The 21,556-nt window shown below is 41.8% G+C and overlaps 1 protein-coding gene across 1 annotated transcript; it reads left to right on the top strand.

Annotated features, from left to right (window-relative positions):
• The first annotated feature begins 16,253 nt into the window (after positions 1-16,253).
• Positions 16,254-16,550, top strand: LOC101831944 (keratin-associated protein 3-1). Its single transcript, XM_005075986.2, has one exon. The coding sequence runs from the start codon at positions 16,254-16,256 to the stop codon at positions 16,548-16,550; it is 297 nt and encodes a 98-aa protein (XP_005076043.1).
• Positions 16,551-21,556: the final 5,006 nt, after the last annotated feature.

Genomic DNA, 21,556 nt, shown 5'->3' with positions numbered 1-21,556 from the left:
CTATAATTGTAGCTATCTGTCTTCAACTCTATCAAAAACCACAGAAGGATAATATATAAACACTAGGATTGACAGAGATATCTTACTGCCTGGACAGTCACCCTAAGTTCCTCTGTAACATTGGGGCATCCATCTTTAGCCCATAGGCCACAATGTGTCTGGAACACTTCTCAGCAAAGCAGGAAATTTCAAACTGTCCATCTGCATTGGCAGTCTGTCAGTCATTTCTCTGTGTCCTGTAGAAATTCTCTTCCATGAAGCAGGATCCCAGTAAGACTGAGTTCAGCAGTCACTTTCCTGTGGGTCCTGCATGTCCAGATTATACAACAACAGTCAAGCAGTACAGGCAAGAGCAGTTTCTTGCCCAAATGGCTAATCTTACCATGTTGAAAGCAAACTCCATAACGAGTTTCTTCGATGCCCATTTTCCTCTCAGACATAATTGGTGCTGCCAGGAGCAGACATTTCTCATTGTCAAGAAAAACCCTAAACCATTTTAAATGCCATTTTCTGAAGGTCTTTGAGAGGTTTGAAGACTGTTTATCTATCTCAAATATATTTCTGTATATCTAGAAAAAACTAACTTACCTAACTATAAATTCTATTATAAGTAACTATCTATAGTCTGTATCTAATTATGTATTATGTTTTAAAAGATCAGCATAAGCACAATACTTAATCAAGAGGAGAAATATACACATCACAAAATTGACCTTGAATTTGTATCAATAAATGAAAAACAATACCCATACCATAATTCCCCTTTTTACCATTAAAAGGAGATTGGTTGTGATCATTAACCAATTATAAACAATCCCATTTAAATGAAAACAAAGATTTATAAACAAGATGGGAATTAGGACGTCGCTCATTCCAAACTGCTTCATGCTGGAAGGGGGCGCTGTTTATACCATGGGGATCATGACAAAACTCAGAAACCTGTATAAGTCCATATTTTCAGGGTCTGTAAGACTGCATTATCTTAGCTGTTTCAATTGTTGGAACACCTGGTCCACTGCTTCCGGGGGTCTTGGTTCGTCAAACCACAGAAGCCTGGAAGGAATCCTCAGCTTTTCATTTTCTGTAGAAACATAAATAAAATCTCCTTTTCCGAGTAACATATCATTATACTTAAATTTTGAAGTCAAGGCATTTTCAAAAGATAGAAGTTGAATTAATTCAGCAGCATTTATAATCAAGTGTACTTTAGTTGTTCCTTCCTTAGCAATGAAAAAACTGAAAAACACAATAGCATACAGTATCCAGACTCTCTGCGTATTTTTCATCTTTACGTGGCTTATTTATTTATCTATTATTACTTTATTTCTTTCACCTTTATCTATTTTTCTCTGAGACAGGGTTTCTCTTTGGAAACCTGACTGTCTCTGCCTCTGGAGTAAATCCTACCAGCGTGTGCCACCACAATGCCGGCTTTTGTATTTATTTACCACTTTGCCATTTCATTTTCTCTCTCAATCTCGCGTATATTTTTAAACACACTGTAAACCTTTAGAGGTTTTGTTCATCCAAGTCTGACTTTACTGTAAACCTTTACGTTTTTTTTGGCCACGTGTCTTATCTGTAAAACCGCGGCTGTTTTAAACTGTTGTTTCCAAGATGGCGGGCGTAAGCGTGACTCCAGCAAACCGCCTCAGTCCATGCTGACATCCAGCAAAAGCTGCCACTTCCAGCTATACGTACACACCTTTCAATTGTTAGCAGAGTCTGTTAAAACAACCTTGCTGGTTTTTTTTTTTTTTCTTTTTATGCCGAGTCAGGAAGACTCCGGTAAACGAGCCACGTGAATCTCGGCTTGTGGTTGGTTAGCAAAACAGAGCACACCTGAGAAAAATGCTGCTACCAAAAATCTGTGCTTCTCTCCGTTCTTCTGTTTCTAAAATTCCTTTAAAGCTTTTGTTATTTTGTGTGGAAATTCAATCCCGCTCCTGACAACCATTCTGTTAAGAGAAGCTTTTTCTTTGCTAGCCGCTTTGGTTTATCCCCCGCCAGCCGCCTGGGCTCTGCCACCTTGTAGTCCCCAAATAAACACACAGGAGGCTGTATTAATTATGAAGCTGTTGGCCTTGCTTGTCTCTTACTGGCTAGCTCTGCTTTAAGTAATTACCCCATAATTGTTAATCTATGTATGTCTCTTACCGGAGAATAGTTCCAGGCTCCTACCCAATGGCGTTACATGTTGACTCTCCTGTGTTTCTCCTTCCCAGAATCCTCCTCGACTCCTAGTCCCTCCTATCTAGGTTTTCTATTGGCTCAACAGTACTTTATTGACAAATGCACAGGACTTCCCCCAACAGGTCCCAGAAAGAAAAAATTCCTTCTACAATGAGATTTGGTGGCTGTTTTTTACAGAACTCCTAAACTTGAACTTGGTGCTAAACTTGTCAATAGGAAATGAGATAGAACTGTCCCACCATTATTACTTTCATCTAATGGCTTGGGGGCCATTTGGCTGCTGGTCTTGACTCTTGGACAGTGATGGGGACTATAATGGACAAGGAGGAGACTGTCTTTTGGCACTTTTCTTCAGTGACCTCAGAAGGAAATCGATAAACTTGAGATCACAACACCCAAGCCAAGTCATTGTCAGAGATCCATAAAAGACGGAAAACAGAAGCTCCAAAACACCATTTATTTCCTGTATCCATAGAGCTGACGTTGTCCAAAATTGAACATGGAAGTTAATTGCAGGGTTTGTATAAGTGAAGTCAGTCAATGAGTCTCCCCTAGAGCCTGGGTCATCTTCATAGCTCCCTGCTTGTTGTTTGGATTCATTTTCTTCTCACATTTTCTAAGAGCCCTTCCAGTGCCAACCAGGAATGGCCAGTCTAATCCCATTTTATACTTTGAACCTCCGCAGTGTCTTGGCAGCATCTCTCTAACTTGCTCTCTGCTCTCGGCTAGAGAAAAAGTTCTGTTTTAGGGCTCCCATGATGATTTGTTAATTGTGAAAAATGCACCTTGTTCTTTCAGGTGATATAGGCATCTAATCTATGTTCAGTGACACCAGTACATTATCTGGGAATACCCATAAACCATGATTCCTTCTCTACAGAATTGTGCATTAGGAATTATCCATGAGGCTAGACGATGTGCTATCAAAAGTCTGAGCCATTGCTCACTTAACTTACTTGTGCCACTTGTATGTTCTGGAGCCTCATGTCCACTTTTCCATTTTAACATGAGGCCCCAGTGAGCCGCCGACCTTACAGCTTCGTGGCCAGATTTCACCTATTTCATTACGAGTGCAGCTGTTTGTTGCCTTCGAGAAGGTTTTGCTCACAAGCATATCACAAGTAGGTACATGTTTTCTGAAGAAGGCATGCATTTCACTAACCCCCATGGGCCTGCTCTTAACCCTTCTGCAGCTGCATGCCAGAGGCTGCATATAGTGCATATGTTCTCCGGTACATTCCCAACATCACTGGATCTGCTGTTTTGCAGGGACCAAATGAAGTAACAGCCTGTATTACAATAGGAGTTCACTATAATGCCTTCCATTGTTCTTGTCCTCCCAATCACCAACAGCATTTTAAGTTATCATTAAACGGGTTGGAATATCACACTCAAATATAGTAGACATAGTCATCATAGTATTCCAAAGCCCATGAAGAGTTGTTCATTTCTCAAGTTAGAGTTAGTTCAAGAAACGGCAATTTTAATTCAATGTCAGAGGAGATCTAGATCCCAGCATGTTCTGGACAACTGGACTCTAAGATATACCACTGACGTAATGGTTTTCATATTTTTGTAGGATTTGCCTCTTTTACTTTCTACTTCCTGTTTTTCAGAGGTAATCAGCATGATGTCATCCAGCTAACAGACTGACATAATGTGTGGAAGTCACTTGATTAACTTCTGTCCTGTGTGCATTATGTCAGAGCAAGGAGAGCTGACATAGTCCCAAGGCAACAACAGGAAAGTTACTGGTCAAAGCAAGCTATATTCTGATGGGGGAAGGGGTATTTTAAACAGTATTTTTATTTGCACACTGTGTTAGTTTGTCCCATTAAAGATACTACATTTTGAATATCAAAGCCAATTGGGGTCACCACCTGACTTATTCTATTATGATCCAAAATTGATCTGCTTTCTCAGAAGAAAATGGTGAGCCAAATAGGGAGTATGGCAGTATTCTGGCTAGTTTCAAGTCCCAGGTAATAGTATTATTCATCTGCAAGATTCCCCTATGGAAGTAGAATAATTCTGACATCATTATCCTACTGCCCAAGGGAACATCTAATAACTCCTACTTAGACCTTCCTTTTCTTGTCATTTGAGCTAAAAATTATTCTTCAGGTTGATGTAGAAAGTGTTCAGACAGTTGTCAAACATGATTATTTTAATTACACATCCACAAACTAAGAAGACAGTAGGCCACTGGGTTTCCAATGAAGACTAAGATTCCACTGTTCACTGCCCACTGGGATCATAAGCCTTCACCACCAGGCCCAACTCAGAAGTGTTTATGATCATAACAGGAAAGTCTCTCAACAATCAGGTGAACAAATGGACTGTTCTCTACACATCATGCAGCATTTTTCCTCAGCTGTACTGGTGTTTGCTTGATACACCATGTACAATGGAGCCTGTTGTCAGTGACGGTGATAGAATGCCAGGCTCTGAAACACAGGTTTTCTCACTCCAGTGTTAAACTAGAGCCTTTACTGCTGAAGCCCTAACCTGTCAAAAGCACCTTTAACAATGAGTTCCTGGCTTGATGCCATCCTCTGGGCATGGGCGGGCCAGCTACACAATTCATGGTAAAGTTACTGCATTGGATCCCTTCCATTATAGGATCAGAGCTCCGACTTACCTGGAAGAGGAATTCTGAATATGTATGTGTATACCCTACTTCACCATGCCTATGCTTTCTCTTTTGTGATGTTATCCCACACAACATTGGTTCTGATCAAATAATTCATCTCGTATTGAAATAAATTTTTGATAATAAATAAATACAAATAAATTATTGTGATAGGACTACACTTATGGACCTAATTAATCTTCACCTGTAAATTCTTACCCTAAATAAGCTAGCCTAACAAAGATGTTCAATGGCCTCCTGAAGACTGTTGGGCACCACTTTGTGATAACACTAAAGAATAATTCTTTACAGGGTCTATAACATGTCTGAATCTGTAACCCGTGTCAGATGAGGTCATGTCTTCTGAAACAATAAAATGAATCCGTAACTGTTAGATACATACTCAAAACACTTTTGCCAGGGACAGAACAATGACTTAGGAGCTGGTGTTGCCATCTCATTATTTTGGTCTCTTCCTGTCACTGAACTGAACTCAGAGGGACAGAAAGTGGATCATTCTGCTGACTTTTGTGCTTGATCCTGAATCTTAAGATGAAGTTTGGGTTTCTGCCACTCAATTGTGATGAGAAAGGACTAAATGAGGAATCAAGGTTATTACATTGAAACTTGGTAAAAAATAATAGTAATAATAATAATAATGGAAAAGTAACAGCAAAAATGTAGGGCCACTGTGGATGCAGACTCTTTAAGAATGAAGGTTGAAATCACCCCCAGGTTAAGAACTCCAACCAGCTGAGAACCTGATAAAGAAATGAAGAGAGTGTTAGAAGAAAAGAATTATAAATAACCTCCTATATCCCCATCACCAACTACAGAATGAAGGGTTGCAGAAACTACAGCCTGTTGAAGACTGCTGTGGCATCATTTGGGATGTAACACACTGGAGGAATCATTGTTTAGAGGGTCTAGAATATGCTTGGGACGTTGCCTTCCTTGCTTGCTTTTCTGCTCTATGCTCCTTTTGTGGTACTACAGGCCAAGCTAACTTCTCATGGATGTAACTTTACTTAATAGATCAATCTTGTGAAACATATTCTGTATCATATGCTTGTGAAAAGGGGAAGGAAATAATCATCTAACTCCTCCCCCTTAATGCTCAAGAGAGGCTTGAGCAAATGGTTCCCTGGGGCTTCCTGGCCAGCCAGTCTGGATGAGCTCCATGTTCACTGAGAGACTGTCTCAAAAACGAGATGAAGAGTGATGAAGACAGATGCTTGACATTGACCTGTGGTCTTCACATGCATCCACACATATGTGCATGTGCACAGGCAGGTGTATGCAAAAATAAAACAACAAAAAGCAAACAACAATTAAAACCACCTCAGGAAGAGGCAATGAAGTGAGCAACTGAGTCAAGCCTGTCATCGCAGGCCTCGAGTTGCTAAATCAGAACTGCTTAGAGTTTCAGGACAACCTGGGCTACAGTGTGAAACCGAATCTCCGAAATAAAGCAAGAGGGCCAGTGAGATAGCTCTGCAGGCGAAAGTGTTTACCACCAGACTTGGCAACGTGTGTTTGATCCCCACAAGCCAGACAGTGGAAGGAGAAAACCATCTCCTGAAAGTTGTCTTCTGACCTCCACAGGGGTGTGCATGTACACACACACACGATGGATAGACGGACAGACAGATGTGATTTAGAAAGAAACAGGAACTAAAAGTAAATGATGATGTTGTGTGGGGATTCCACATACCTAAGAATGACCGTCTTAGAAGATGTAGATTTCAAAGTAAGCTGATCTGTGCACCTGTTGTTAAGCTACATTTTTCAGCTCCACCATCCTCCCTCTGATCTCTGAGAATCCGGTCTTGGTCCCAGCATCTCCCATTATTGTTCTCCAGCGTCTCTGCTAGACGTGACCACTAGGGGGCAAGAGAGGAAAAGTGCAGTCTGTGTAGGAGGGCCCCACCCTTCTTCCTCTGTACCACTTGCTGATACTGGGATGCCAGTGGGTGACAGAATTACCTCCTCAGGATCACTGCTTCACCCCAGCAGGCACGGACCCTTGCCCTGGCAGCATCTGGGTTCAGTTTGCAGTTTTCTCCATCCACAGAGAACCAACTCCATTGCTCCTCTCAGCCCACCACACCAGCTCACCTGCCAGTCCCTCAAAAAATGGTGTTTTCCTTCTTTCCTTTAAAATGAACGTATTCTGCAAGTACTAAATTTATGATCTTAGGGGTTTCTTTAAGCTCTTTTAGCCACCTAACCAACAACTTAAAGGTTGTTTGCATTGAATTAATTCAGTACAAATAGTGTGTGTGGTTTCACATCTCCTGACTAACCATTCTTATATTTGCCTCCCTTAATTTTTAAAATTATTTAGTGAGCTATTTGTTCAAACTTTTCACTCACTCTTTGGTTGCTCATCATAGCTGATTGTGGGGAACATTCAACCCTGTGTCCCTTAGCAGGAATGCCTAGAGAGTCACATTGGGACCGCATTGAATCTGGTTTAGAAACTAGAAAAAAATTGCCCTGTAGCATTGTACTCAGTGGTTAAGAAACCTCCACATTTCTATGGAAAGTTTCTTACAGGAAAGGCTGGTGCCTCATCAGGGAAGACCCTCGGCTGGTTCCTGACATGCCCCAGACCATAACTTGAATGGAAGAAGCCTGAATCCCACAGTGCTCTTTAAACTCCCGTGGGCAAGTTAGTCTTAGAAGTTCAAGCACATAAATTGATTTGGGGAAAGTTCGAAAGGAAAACACGTGAATCATCACATCTACTGAAGCGTGGAGTCTTTGGGCGAAGCTGAGGGTTTGAGCATTAAGCTGAGTTGTGTTTGTAAGCGTGACAGATGCTAATCCAAAGCAACAAGTGTGACTTCACATCAGGCCTGTGTGTTTCTAAGCTCACCTCCCTTGTGTGTTAGCAGCACCGTGGGATGAAGAAGTAACTCAGCATTTCTGGAGAAGCTGGCATCAGGGAAGATGAGGGAGCTAAAAGAGAGTTAGAAATGACAGTGTATGGGAGTGACAGTTACAAAGAGCTCAAATAAGAAGAGACAGCATTCTCCACTTGGGAGGTGGCAAGGGAGACAAAATAATAGAATTTTCATCTAGCACTTGGAAAACTGTGAGGTTCGTGCTTTTAAACTTTATCCCAGTCTTCACTGTTTTACTGAACAGAAAGGACCAGAATGAAAGAAAGCTGCAGAAAGGCCAGGGATAGAACAGGAGCTGGGTTTGGGGAGATGCCAAGGTCTTGTTTTATGTGTTAGCATGTGCTAAACCAAACAAATAACTTCCCATATGGTGCTTCTGCCGTAGGAGGGAAACAAAAGAGGAAGATGAATGGAATCAGCAAGTTTAAACCACAAATTTGCTCACTGGCTAACTATAAATGGGTCTCGGGGATTTTCTGAAGCTGCTTTTCATTGCTTAGTGAGGGGTCAGTATCTAAGGGAAGTGCTGTGAGTACCCAATAAAGTGAGTCGTGTGCCTGGCACATGGTAGGGACTCAACAGACAGTGTTCTCTGCTTCTCTTCATTCATATCTATGTCTTTTGGGGCTGAAAACACTTTAGAGTCGCAAAATGACAGAATTAGTCAGACACACGTGGGTGGGTGGGAAATAGCTGTGCCAACAAGGAAGGGGATTTCTCCAAGTGATCTCTCACTCTATTGAGTGATCAGTCCTTTGTCTAATTAGTCTACTCTCAAAAACCAAACACGTACCCAGACACGACGGCACAAGCCCAAAATCCCAACACTCAACACTAAAGAGGCTGAAACAGGAGGATTGCCAGTCCAAGAACAACCTGAGGTTTATAGTGTATCCTTTAAAAACAAAATCAAGCCAGTCTGGGTACTTGTGGGACTGTTCTCATGTAGTGTTCCTTCCTTTCTGCTCTCATTTTCACAGCTGCCCAAGAAAACACATTTCCTCACACTGGCCAACTAGGAGTATAAATGGTTCCGTTATATCCCATACCCCAGCTATAGTCTCTGAGTGAATTTAAATGGCATCCCTTCAATATAAATCACAAGTGTTAATGAAAACCCAAGAACACAGACGTGAAAAAGCAAAGAAAGGAAAGAAGGAGCTGACAGGGAATCGCTCCTGGGCCCAGATGGTTCTTTGTGATTAGCATGTCCACACACAGGCCATGTCACGGGACTCATGCACGGCAAGGCCGAGAGAAGTTAGCCCTTCTGGAGAAAGCAGAGACTCCAGTGGCTTCAAAGGTTTTGATCAAGACAGCGCAAGACTTCCCAGGAATAAGACACTAGGAAGTTAAAACCTCAACTCTACCCCAGGCTACCCACAGAAAAAGAGCCCCAGCTCCAATCTAATTACTCAACAACCGCCACGTCTACTGGAACCGTTTGTTGAGCACTTACTGTATCCACACACTGCTTCAACCATCTTAATGTAGTATTTCATTTACTCCTTCAACGCCATATCAGTGTGACAATAACTGCCATATTCAGCATTTCCTTGGTTGTCAATAGTTGACCTGGTGAGGTTGACCTCATCCTGTGCTTCTACAGCTAGACCCAGTCTTGTGTGATTGTGGTCAGAACAGTATCTACTCACTGTCGTCTGTGGACATTCAGGTCTTTCCCGCTCCCAGCATTTGCTGCTGCTGTTCACTGCCACTGCAATGCCTTACTTCCCCTCTACCTTGCGTCACAGGGCTGCTTCCTCTGTGTAGACACAAAGATGCTTCAGAGTGTGGCTGGGTCCTGCTTGCCCTTGCACACCCGATGTCTCCTCACACAGGATGAGTCACATGGAGGGTGCTCAACCACTGGTGGAAATAAACCAAATTATATATTCTTATTAAAAATACACTAACAGTAGCATTATAGATTAATATATAGTCATATGACAATAGATTGTGAAACCAGAAACCTTTGATCAAATCCCAGTTTAATTCTCTTATCCCTTCCCTATAAAAGAGGGGATTAACAACCTTAGTAACTTTTATGTAGTAGTGTAAGAATTAAATAGCATAATACACAGAAACTCCTTAGATCACACTTTTTAAAAAACATATATGAATTTGTTGTTACTCGTTATCCTTGCATGTAAGTATATATTTAGTAAATTCACAATTAAAAACATTTTGAAGTTCCAATGTCAACTAAAAAATAAAACTAAAACATTTAAGGGGCTGGAGAATGGTTTAGCATGACTCTCACCCCTGATACCCACAAGCATCCACATTCACGTGTTCACATAGCATGTACAAACAAAAGATAAATATGTTTAACTTTTAAGTCTTTTAAGGATATTATAAAATAATTGTAAGTTTAAATTTAAATATCACAACAGTAGATTTCACTAGTAACCTGATAATATTTTCCTCACTCTCAGGCATATACTATATTATTCAGGGGCTAGAGAGATGTTTCAGTGGGTAAGAGCATTTGCGGGCCAGGCATAGTGGCACACACCTTTAATTCCAATACTTGGAAAGTAGAAGAAGGAGAATCTCTGTGAGACCAACCTGGTCTACATATTGGACTCTAGGACAGCCAGGACTACATAGAGAGACCCTGTCTCCAAAAAAAAGCAACAGTGGTTACTCTTTCAACTCTTCCAGGAGACCTGTGTTCAGTTCCCAGGACCCACAATATTCACATCCATTTTCAGGGGATCTGATGCCTTGTTCTGACCTCTGCAGGCATCTGTCAAGGACATGCAATCAGAACTTTCCATACACATGAAATAATTTTTAAAAAAAGAACTGGTACTCAGCATCCATTTTCCTAGCCACATTAGCTTTAGTAAAAGTATATATTTCTACATTATTTCACTGTTTAGATTCTCTATTTCTTTCTGCACATTCTGTAGGCCACAATAATACACTAAAGTGAACCTACAGTTCCTCCCAAAACTGTTAAGAACTCCAGCCAGAGGAAGCTGGCTAAGCAAAAACTTGCAAGAATATTATATGTGCCATGTGATCAAACACCTTGAGATCTGTTCTGGCATGTCCAATGAGATCACATAAGTCCACAGGAAACAGAGTGAGAGAGCTGCCTCTTTTACACACCCACACAGCTGAATACCAGCTGATCTCAGAAAATAACACTACTTCTCTTAAAGAGAAATACAACTATAAGGCAATTTTCAGTGCAAGGGTTATGTCAAATTTGGGGCTGGAAAGATGGCTTGGCAGGTAAGAGCACTTACTGCTCTTGTAAAGGACCTGGATTCATTTCCCAGAACCCACATGGTACCTCACAACTGACTGTAACTCCAGTTTCCAGATCCAATATCCAACTCCAATCTACACAGGCACCAGGCATGCACATGTTACACATACATACATGTATGCAGAACACTCATACACATAAAATAAATCTAAATTTATAAACAGGGAGAATTACATCTAACTTGACTATAATTACAAACTATAGAAAAAAACACCAACTGGAGGAGGGGGTGTCCACCATTTAAACCCAGGCTCAAAATCCTTTGTGTGGGCTTTCCACAATTCCTACTAGTCCTGATGACAGACATGCTCCATTTTCATCTCTTTTATAAGAATTTCATCAGAAATGTGAAAGATCGTGGGATTCAGCCGGGCAGTGTTTGCATACACTCTGTGAGTTTGAGGCCAGCCTGGTCTACAAAGCAAGGTCCATAACAGGTTGTCTTGAAGAAAACAACAACAACCAAAAGTTGTGGGATTTGGGTTAGACAGACCTAAAAGTTTTTTACTCACAGCCAGTTTTATTGGAATGAGAAACTTCAAAGTTTTCTATGTTCTACTATTGTGATGAGATGAACTACTCCAAACAGCTTCAGAAAATACCCACTGGCCCATGAGTGAGAAGCTGCAAGTATTGCTGCTGATTCAGGAGATGCCAGAGTGGGAGGGTTCACCCAAGATAACCCTGAAATCCACAGAGCTCTTGGGAGGTGTTTGTTGGTTAGGCACAGGCAGGCTCACAACAAAGTGTGACTAAGACACATAAAAAGCATCATCAGCCTCCATTTGGAAGGTGCTAAGCAAAGTTTCCAGTGCTTCACTCCAGTCCCACTCCTTCCTGCTCAGGGGCTTCGCCCTGCTGGTCCTGAACTGAAGGTAATATCAACCAACCACCCAGGCAGCTTTTGCTCAGGGCCCCTTGCCATGAGTAGATCTGAGACCTGGTCAGGATCCATGGATTCTGTTCAGACCCAGTCTCTCAATCAGCAAAACATGCCACCTCTCCTTTCAAATGTCACCTAAATTCTAACCTCTCTTATCAGTTTCTCATCAGTCACTGGCATCAGTGTCCATCCTGTCACCTGGACTCTATAATTCAGTCTGTTTCCATGCCAGACAGCTCTGGGCAGATCACGAAACCTGTCACACTCTGCTTTAAATCAACTGAGTAGAATAAATAACTTCTAATTTATTTTTTATGTACGAGGAGAATAAAGATCTGTGCCAGTTAACTGAATATGTCAAAGTAGATATCAGAGGTGAGTTTGAATGTTTCAAACACAAAGACATGTCAAGTCTGAGATAATAGATAATAGTTACCCTAACCAGGCTATTACGTTTAATGCATGAATTGAAAGACACATTGTAAGCCATAAATATGTACAATTGCAAGTCAACTTAAAATAAGTTCAAAACAATTCAATCATCCAATAAATTTTCATTGCCCTTAGAATAAAATCTAAAGTTTGTAGACTATCCTGGAAAACCCTGCCTCAACAACCACTGCCTGACTTCTTTAACATTATATCCTATCATAATTCTTCAGTTTCCCAGACACCCTGGCAAGAACAACCTCTGACTACCCAAATCATAGTAGTCACCCTCCATTGCCATCTCCCTGTCACTTCACATGTTAAGGGGTTTCCTTTCCTTGTGGCACCCATCACTGTCTGAAGTTCCTATGTGTTCATTGGTTCATTTTGTGAATGCTGGTTTGACCACTATGATGGACACTATAACAAGGACTCTACCTGAATGTGTATTGATGTACACTTACTACCAGACATATCGTAGGTCATTTTTAGTGGGTTAGTAAATAAGAGAGCATGTGTAAGGCTCTCTGTTCAGTTCCTTGGTATAGACACACACACACAGAGAGAGAGAGAGTATACACACACACACACACACAGAGAGAGAGAGAGAGAGTATACACACACACACACACACAGAGAGAGAGAGAGAGAGTATACACACACACAGAGAGAGAGAGAGAGAGAGAGAGAGAGAGAGAGAGAGAGAGAGAGAGAGAGAGAGAGAGAGAGAGTAAATTCAGCTTCTCTTGTGGTCCGAGGACTTTTGACAAACTGAACTCACAATTTCTATCTACCAGACACTTACTTTGAGAGTCTTCTTCATTCTGCTAGGAACAACAACCCCACAGCAAGAGGACATGTGAAGTCATCAAGAACATGCTCCCAGAATACTGACTTCTCAGTTATGAAAATAGACTGAAAGGGATGTGTGGTCAAGGAGTTTGGAGGGGAATTTATGTTGTATTACATTACTGAAAACTTCCAGAGCATTTTTAGCATATTGAAAGCTCTGAGAAACCCTCGGGGAGGGAGGGGAGTCAGTATACCCCACATTTGATTTAAGAGTCTCCTTTTGGGGTCCCCTGGAGCAGCTGTTCATGGAACTCACTCTAGGAATACTGCACCCTTCCATCCTTAAGTCCCAACACAACTCATCTTTGAGTGATAAAAATCTAAGCACACAATACAATCAGATGAGGTTATGAGCCCTGATTCTTGTTGCCCAGACGGCTCTGGATGACCATCCACATGCCCCTCCCAAGGCACCATTCAAAGCCTATACAAAGGGAAAGACAACAAATGGTTTTCTAGAATTCTGTAGAAAACTACTTCTTTGGCTAAAATTATATAATGGAAAAAGATAGCATCTTCAACATATGGTGCTGGCATAACTCGATGCTGACATGTAGAAGACTGCAGATAGATCCATGTCTATCGTCATGCACAAAACTTAAGTCAAAATGGATCAAAGACATCAACATAAATCCAGCCACACTGAACCTCTTAGAAGAGAAAGTGGGAGGTACCCTTGAACAAATTGGTACTGATTCCTGAACATGACACCAGTAGCACAGACACTAAGAACAACAATTAATAAATGAGACCTCCTGAAACTGAGAAGCTTCTGTAAGGCAAAGGACAGTCAACTACACAAAAAGGCAGCCCACAGAATGGGAAAAAATATTTACTAACCCCACATCTGACAGAGGGTTGATCTCCAAAATTTATAAAGAACTCAAGAAGCAAGTCTCCAAAACACCAAAGGATACAATTAAAAAGTGGGGTACAGAACTAAATAGAGAATTCTCAATAGAAGAGTCTAAAATGGCTGAGAGACACTTTAGAAAGTGTTCAACATCCGTTCCAACATTAGGGAAATGCAAATCAAAACAACTCTGAGATACCATCTCACTCCTGTCAGAATGGCTAAAATAAAAAACACCAATGACAGTTTATGCTGGAGAGGATGTGGAGAAAGGAGAACACTCCTACACTGCTGGTAGGAGTGCTGACTCGTACAGCCACTTTGGAAATCAGTATGGAGATTCCTCAGGAAAATGGGAATCAGTCTACCATAAAACCCAGCAATTCCACTCTTAGGCATATACCCAAAAGATGCCCATTCATACAACAAGGATGTCTGTTCCACTATGTTCGTAGCAGCATTATTTGTAATAGCCAGAACCTGGAAGAAACCTCTAAGAGTGATAGAGAAAATGTGGTACATTTACACAATGGAGACTACTCAGCAGATAAAAACAATGGAATCCTGAAATTCATGGGCAAATGGATGGCAATAGAAGAAACCATCCTGAATGAGGTAACCCAGTCACAAAAAGACAAAGATGGTATGTACTCACTCATATATGGATTTTAGGCATGAAACAGGGGAGTGCCAGCCTACAATCCCACCATCAGAGAGTCTGAGAAACAGAGAGGACCCTAAGAGAGATATGCATAGTACCCCACAGAAGGGAAATGGGACAGGATCTTCTGAGGGGATCAGGAGCATGGAGGAGGGGAGAGGGAGCTAGGAGAAAGAGAGGGGAGAAAAATGAGAAGAGAGGATGACATGGGGGAGCAGGAAGGTTGAGTCTGGGGAAGAACAGAGGAGAGCAGGATGAGAGATACCATAATAGAGGGAGCCATTACAGGTTTGAGGAGAGATTTGGCACTAGTGAGATTTCCAGAGATTTACATTGATAACACCAACTGGCAATCTAAGCAACAGTGGAGAGGCTACTTTAAATGTCCTTCCTCAGTAATGAGATTGACAACTATCGTATATGCCATCCTACAGCCTTCATCCAGTGACTGATGGAAGCAGAGGCAGACACCCACAACTAAACACTGAACTGAACTCCTGAAAATCAGTTGCAGAAAGGGAGGAGTGATGAGCAAAGGGGTCAAGATCACAGAAACAGCTGACCTGAACAAGGAGGAGCTCATGGACCCCAGACTGATGACTGAGAGGTCAGCGTGGGACTGATCCAGACCCCCTGAACATGGGTGTCAGTGAGGAGGCCTCGGCATTCTTTGGGGCCTTGGGCACTTGATTAATATTTATCCCTGGCATCCGAATGGACTTTAGGAGCCTATTCCACATGGAGGGAAGCTCCCTCAGCCTGGACACATGGGGGAGGGCCTAGGCCCTGCCCCAGATGATATGACAGACTTTGGAGATCCCCTATGAAGGGTCTCAACTTCCCTGGAGAGTGGAGTGGGGATTGGGTGGGGATTTGGGGGGCTGGTGGGAGACAGGAGAGAAGGGGAGGGAGAGGGACCTGGGATTGACATGTGAAGCAAGCTTGTTTCTCATTTATATATATAAAAAACTACTTCTTTGCACATTCCCCAACCTACTCTCTATAGACTCTACCCACGCTTTTTCTACTCAACCTCTTGGAGCCACAAGACATAATTCCTTTTCCTCACTTTTTTGGTAAGAGAACCTAAACTATCTCATGGAAACTCATGGTAGCTGGAAGAAGAAAAATCCAAAAGCCAATGAAGTGTTCATCTGTAAAAGAGACACAGAGCACAGGGAAGTGCTGCAGATTCCTGCCATTCCACGCCCCTATTAGTGATGCACAATGATTGGAAGATAATGGCTCTGTGCTTTTGAAGACTAAAATGATGAAGCTGTCTGTGCAATGACCACTGGCCAATGTGAAGAGTCCTCCTTTGACAGCAAAACAACCTGAATCCCTTTTATGAGGGATGGAATGTGTCTTAGGTAATAAACACTTAAGTAATTAGATGGATTTTATGGAAGCAGCCATAAACTGAAACATGGGGAAAATATCTTAGCAATAGGTTGACACCCAGGGAGGCAGGTATATAAGAGCCAGGGCACAAGTCGGGAGCATTCAGACATCAACTGACTTCTCCTCTCAACCCAACCACAACCCAACTCCCAAAGCCATGGCTTGCTGTGTTGCCCGATGCTGCAGCGTCCCCACTGGCCCAGCCTCCACCATCTGCTCCTCTGACAAGTCCTGCCGCTGTGGAGTCTGCCTGCCCAGCACCTGCCCACATGAGATCAGCCTCCTGCAGCCCACCTGCTGTGACCCCTGCCCCCCACCCTGCTGTCAACCTGAAGTGTACGTGCCAACCTGCTGGCTGCTCAACTCTTGCCACCCAACTCCCGGCCTGAGTGGCATCAACCTGACCACCTTCGTCCAGCCTGGCTGTGAGAGTCCCTGTGAGCCCTGCTGCTAACCAGTCAAGTTTTTCTCCAGGCTCTGCATCCTGCCCATCACCGGCCCTTCCTCAACTGCTTCTGCCTGCATCAAAACTTAATCAACTCCAGGGTCCAGGAACAGAGGCCCATGAACGTGCTGGCATTCTTAATGCTTTGTTCCTCCTCTCTCTTAAGCTCTGTCTCTGCTTTTTGAGAGATAACCATTTGGACTACTCATTAATAAAGTTCATTCTGGCTTAGCATTCGTGGCTTCTTAGTTGCTTATTTCTGTGTTTCCTCTTCAGGAAACTGGAATGCCAACCTCTACCTGAAAGCATGTTCTTATACAACCCAACAGAGTGAGGTCTTATACTGAAATTTATTTCAAAGTCGTATGTTAGTATTTGTGATCATTTGAACAGTGAAAACTCCAGCAGGCCCTTTTGTAGGATCTTTCTATTTAAGGAATGTTTTGGGAGCTATCTACTGTGCCATGTAGGATCTAGGCATGTATATAATGTTTAATTTTTTTTATTCAATTAATGTTTTTCCTTGGTTAACTAAGAAAAAATGATCATTGTGCTGGCATGTAGAAACAATTTCTACCCCCTTGCTCATAGTCTTCAAATTTTTCAGGCTCACAATTGACATAATTTTGAAATTCCAAACTCTAAATACAAGTCAGTGCACCCACAGACAAGTCTAGGGAAAGCAGCTCCTCATGGGAGGGCTTCTAAGAGCCTTAATTTATGCTGTGACTTTACAATACAGCTGTAGAGTGTGGACTTCCCCCTAATCAACTTGACCATGCCTTCCTCTTTCTACTCTGTTTTCATAAATTAGTTTCATAGGCAGGCATTTCTGGAGAACACCTGGGGAGAGTTAGCCATCCATTCCAGGCTCTAGGGTCCAGGGGAAAAGAGACATTTCAAAATTATATCTAAGATACTTTGAAAATAATTTTAAAGTAAATGGAAGCTTACATTTTTGTATTGTGTTTTAATTTTTCCCCCTCTGGAGTGGGAGAATAGTAAATGTGTAAAAACTTTAGCAGTAGAACTAGCTTCCTTGGGAACACTTAAAAGTATACACGTGTACATGCATGTGTGTGGGTATGTCCTGTCTTGGATAAAATAGCTCAAAGTGTGTAAAAGTAGAAATTACACAGCATAAAACAGGAATCAGAGACCAAAGAAGTATAAATTAACAATACTGCGAATCAATACACTTAACATGAAGCTGCTTTGCACTTCTAGGCATCTATTTTACCAAAATGTCTCATGGTTTAAGCTTCCTATGCTGTAATTTACATATTTACATCAGCATGATCACTCATTGCTCAAATATTTGTTAAAAAAGGAAACAAGTAAGAGGAGGTTTGGATAAATGTTGTCTTTCTGAATAATCATTTTTTGTGTGGATATCAGCATTTATTGTTTCTTGTTCCCTTAAGTGAACTCCCTGTGAGTTTACAGTAGCCTCAACTATGCTTAGAAGCTGGTTCAAGTGGCATATACTATCATGTCACTAAAATATCCATAATAATATTAGATCAAAGTCTCCCCACAATGACTCACAAAAATCTCACTCCTGAAACATCTAAGACAGTGTTTCTCAACCTGTGGGTTGCAACCCCCTTGAAGATCAAATGATGCTTTCACTGGGTTGCCTAAGACCATCAGAAAACACACATATTTGCATTACAATTTATAACAGTAGCAAAATTACAGTTATGAAGTAGCAATGTAATAATTTTATGGTTTGTGGTAACTATAACTTGAGGAACTGTACTAGGGATTCATAGCATTAGGGAGGTTTAGAACCACAGCTCCAGGACAATAGCCTTTCTAAAATAAATTCTCCCAAGCTACCAGCTTGTTGCAGTTAAAGCTCTCCCCTCCCTACCACCACTTAGTGACTTTGTCGGGGATCCCCAGGAATCTCCATGGTTGTAAGAACACCATTCAGCATCTGGAAGTCAAAACTCTGCTCTGATACCCACCCCTCCAATCATGTTCAGATAAGGCTGATGTTACCTATATTCCAGCCTTAGAGCTATCAGCTTTCCCTCTTTTGATTTTCAATCCTCTGATAGACGCTTAGCAAATCATCTACATTAAAACTCTCCCTGTTGAAGTACCTTGTCTGATATTGAATCTTCCCTTGTTTCCTGGGTCAACTGTGATACACAATCAGAGCACAACACCTGCCAATGACCACTACTTGACATCTCCACTTCTTAATTGTTTACTCATGTGTTTCAGCCTGCAGAATCCACCCCACCACTCCACTAAGACTGAAGAAATCAAAATGAAACTCCATAGCTTGACCAAGTTCTTGATTAAATGTCTTTAGAGCAAAACCCTAAAATATTGCTAGTGGCTTCCATCAGATCATGTTGCCTACAAGGACCAGGAACATCTGTGTCTTCTATTTTCCTGTCTCCACCTGACCCTGTAGGAATACTAGAAAGTCAATGAGCACCTGATTTCCAATGAATTAATTAGCTCACCAATGACCTATACTGTGGTCACACAAATTTAAATCATAAAGTGCTAGCACTCCAACAGAATTACAGCAGAAAGAACATGGAAATGGTGTCTATCTGTCTGTCTGACTGACTGACCACTGTCAGCACTGAGTGTGGCTTTAAACAATAGAAATGACAGGTCAGCAGTTTGGTTTTTGTAAAGAGCAAAAACTCTTCATGCTGACTTGCAAAGAAATGCATACTTTTATTTTTCAGACCATATAACATCCCAAGAGCCTGTATTTAAATCTATTTCCATTTGCAGTTAATACAACCAATCCCTTGCAAAACTAAAGGCTTGCTCATATTCATATTTACTTGTTTAGATGATGTAGTGCTAATATACAGAAAATCATCTAGCAAGTTCTGTCATCTCCAAGCACAATCACATTGTGTGTCTTCAGTATTCATTTATTCCCTCAGATCCATGCAAAAATACCACTGTGTACCTTATAGAAAAAGAAAAGTTCTACAGGTTTGGGATTCCCAAGTGTATCAGGGGTGCACAGTTTGAGAAAGACTCTTTCTTCGTTCTTGGGAACATCACTCTTGATACTTCACACTCAGTATAGATCACTTGTAGGAAGACGTTCTAGGGGATGAACAAGAAGAAACTCAGGATAAATCCAAGCACGTAAGCATATCATTGAGCAAATGGAGAAGTACACTGACACCATTTTGAAAATGTAGCAGGAAGCAAGTTTGAATGAAGCAACACAGCCAAATAAAACTTCAGGAGTGCATGTCCCATGGCTGACACAAGAAGGTACTGCGTTATTTGTTCAGGGTTGTGCAAACATCAACAAGGAAGCATGTCGCTAAAGGCAGAGGCCATGTTCTCTGAAATAGGCACGTATAAAAGGCCCTCCCAGAACAACTTTGTGGAAGAACGCCTTCCTCAACAACCAAACCTGATCCACTGTCACCATGACTGGCTGCAATTCCTATGTCCAAGGATGCTACAGTGTCCCCACTGGCCCAGCCACCACCCTCTGCTCCTCTGACATATACTGTCCATGTGGAGTCTGCCTGCCCAGCACCTGTCCACACAAGGTCAGTCTCCTTCAGCCCACCTGCTGTGTCACTTGCCCCCCACCCTGCTGTGTGCCTGATTCCTATGTGTCTTCATGCTGGCTGCTCAACAAGGACTGCCCTGCCCCAAACCTGAAAGGGATCTCTGTTTCCAACTGTGTCCAATCTTGTGAGTGTAAACCCTCCTGCAGCTAAATGAAGGCATGTAAAGAGCTTACCCACCTTGCCCTAAGGATCTGCAACGGTTGTTACTGAGGGCTCCTTAGCGAAGGGCTTTAGTTAGGCACTCTGGAAGATGCTTTGACACTGGGACTTCATATCTGCAGAATTATTCTTTCTGTGTTTTGAGCAAGGATTTCAGAGAAATGGAAAAGTTTTCATCTTGGATCTCCTTGTTTTAAAAGTAAATAAACACTACTACCCCCAAAATCCTGTGCTGTCTCAGTGTTTAATGCTATAATTACACAAGGACTCTTGACACATGCATCATGAAGCTAAAAGGTGTGCAGCAGAAATACACTTTCTGATGACACCAACATAAATCTCATAGCTGAAAGGAAGTCACCCAAGGATATGTAGATACATGAAGAACATCACCTGAATCATAAAACACATTCACGCTAAGCTTAGAATTGGTTTAAATTTCAAGATCAGCACCTACCTTTATTTTTTGTTTTCCTGAATATTTAAACAACTCAAATGTGTCCCTAAAGACACAGACAAGCTGGCCTTAGACATCACCACAATCACATTCCAAGCATTTCTTGGATCCCTCCGATGCCCCAGGTGTCTTCTCAAGAGCTTGAGGGAGGTTAGCAAGACTAAGGAAACAGTTCCTATCACAAGGGCTTTGCACTGGCGTGAAAACCAGAAATGTAAGGGAAACTATAGTATGTGGCAGAATGAAGCAAGGTCAATTTGGCAGCATAGACAATTGTGAAAACATCTGGAAGGATTCATTTATAAAGAAGGTATGTAGGCTAAAGCCTCCAGAATGAGAATGATTCCTTAAGCAGAGCACTAGTGCAGGGCACTTTGAGCTAAATCAGCAATCTGAGTGAGATGACAGAGGGTACATTTTCATTCACCGTAAACACAGTATTCAAACAAAAGCCAAATGACCTGCTCTTTGTATCTGTAACGCAGGACACTTCATGGTGGCATCATCTAATGCTTTTTCGGTCATCCTTCTTTCAGACATGCCATGTTGGTTGAAACAACAACTCACCAAGGAATGTGTACTCTATGCTTAACCAAAACTCATTTTCCATCCAATGAATCATGTAACTTGGATTCCACTGGCTGAGTGGTTTGTGCTAAAGAAACTTGTGAAGATGTTGGAACCGTCAACTACTGCCCATTGGACATTGTTGTGTCACACCTCAGCCCTCAGGAAGACAAATCAAGGTCAGCTGAGGTGAGGAATGTTGTGGAAGGTATCTCAGAGGAATTACTATCTATTTGACGATCCAAGATGGGAAC

This window comes from Mesocricetus auratus, unplaced genomic scaffold (genome assembly GCF_017639785.1).
Source record: "Mesocricetus auratus isolate SY011 unplaced genomic scaffold, BCM_Maur_2.0 Super-Scaffold_100007, whole genome shotgun sequence".
Lineage (NCBI taxonomy): Eukaryota > Metazoa > Chordata > Mammalia > Rodentia > Cricetidae > Mesocricetus > Mesocricetus auratus.
This window is presented reverse-complemented; position numbering and strand designations above follow the sequence as displayed.

Excerpts from the sequence above, each read along its gene's own strand:
- LOC101831944 (XM_005075986.2), top strand. The coding sequence starts at position 16,254 with ATGGCTTGCTGTGTTGCCCGATGCTGCAGCGTCCCCACTGGCCCAGCC.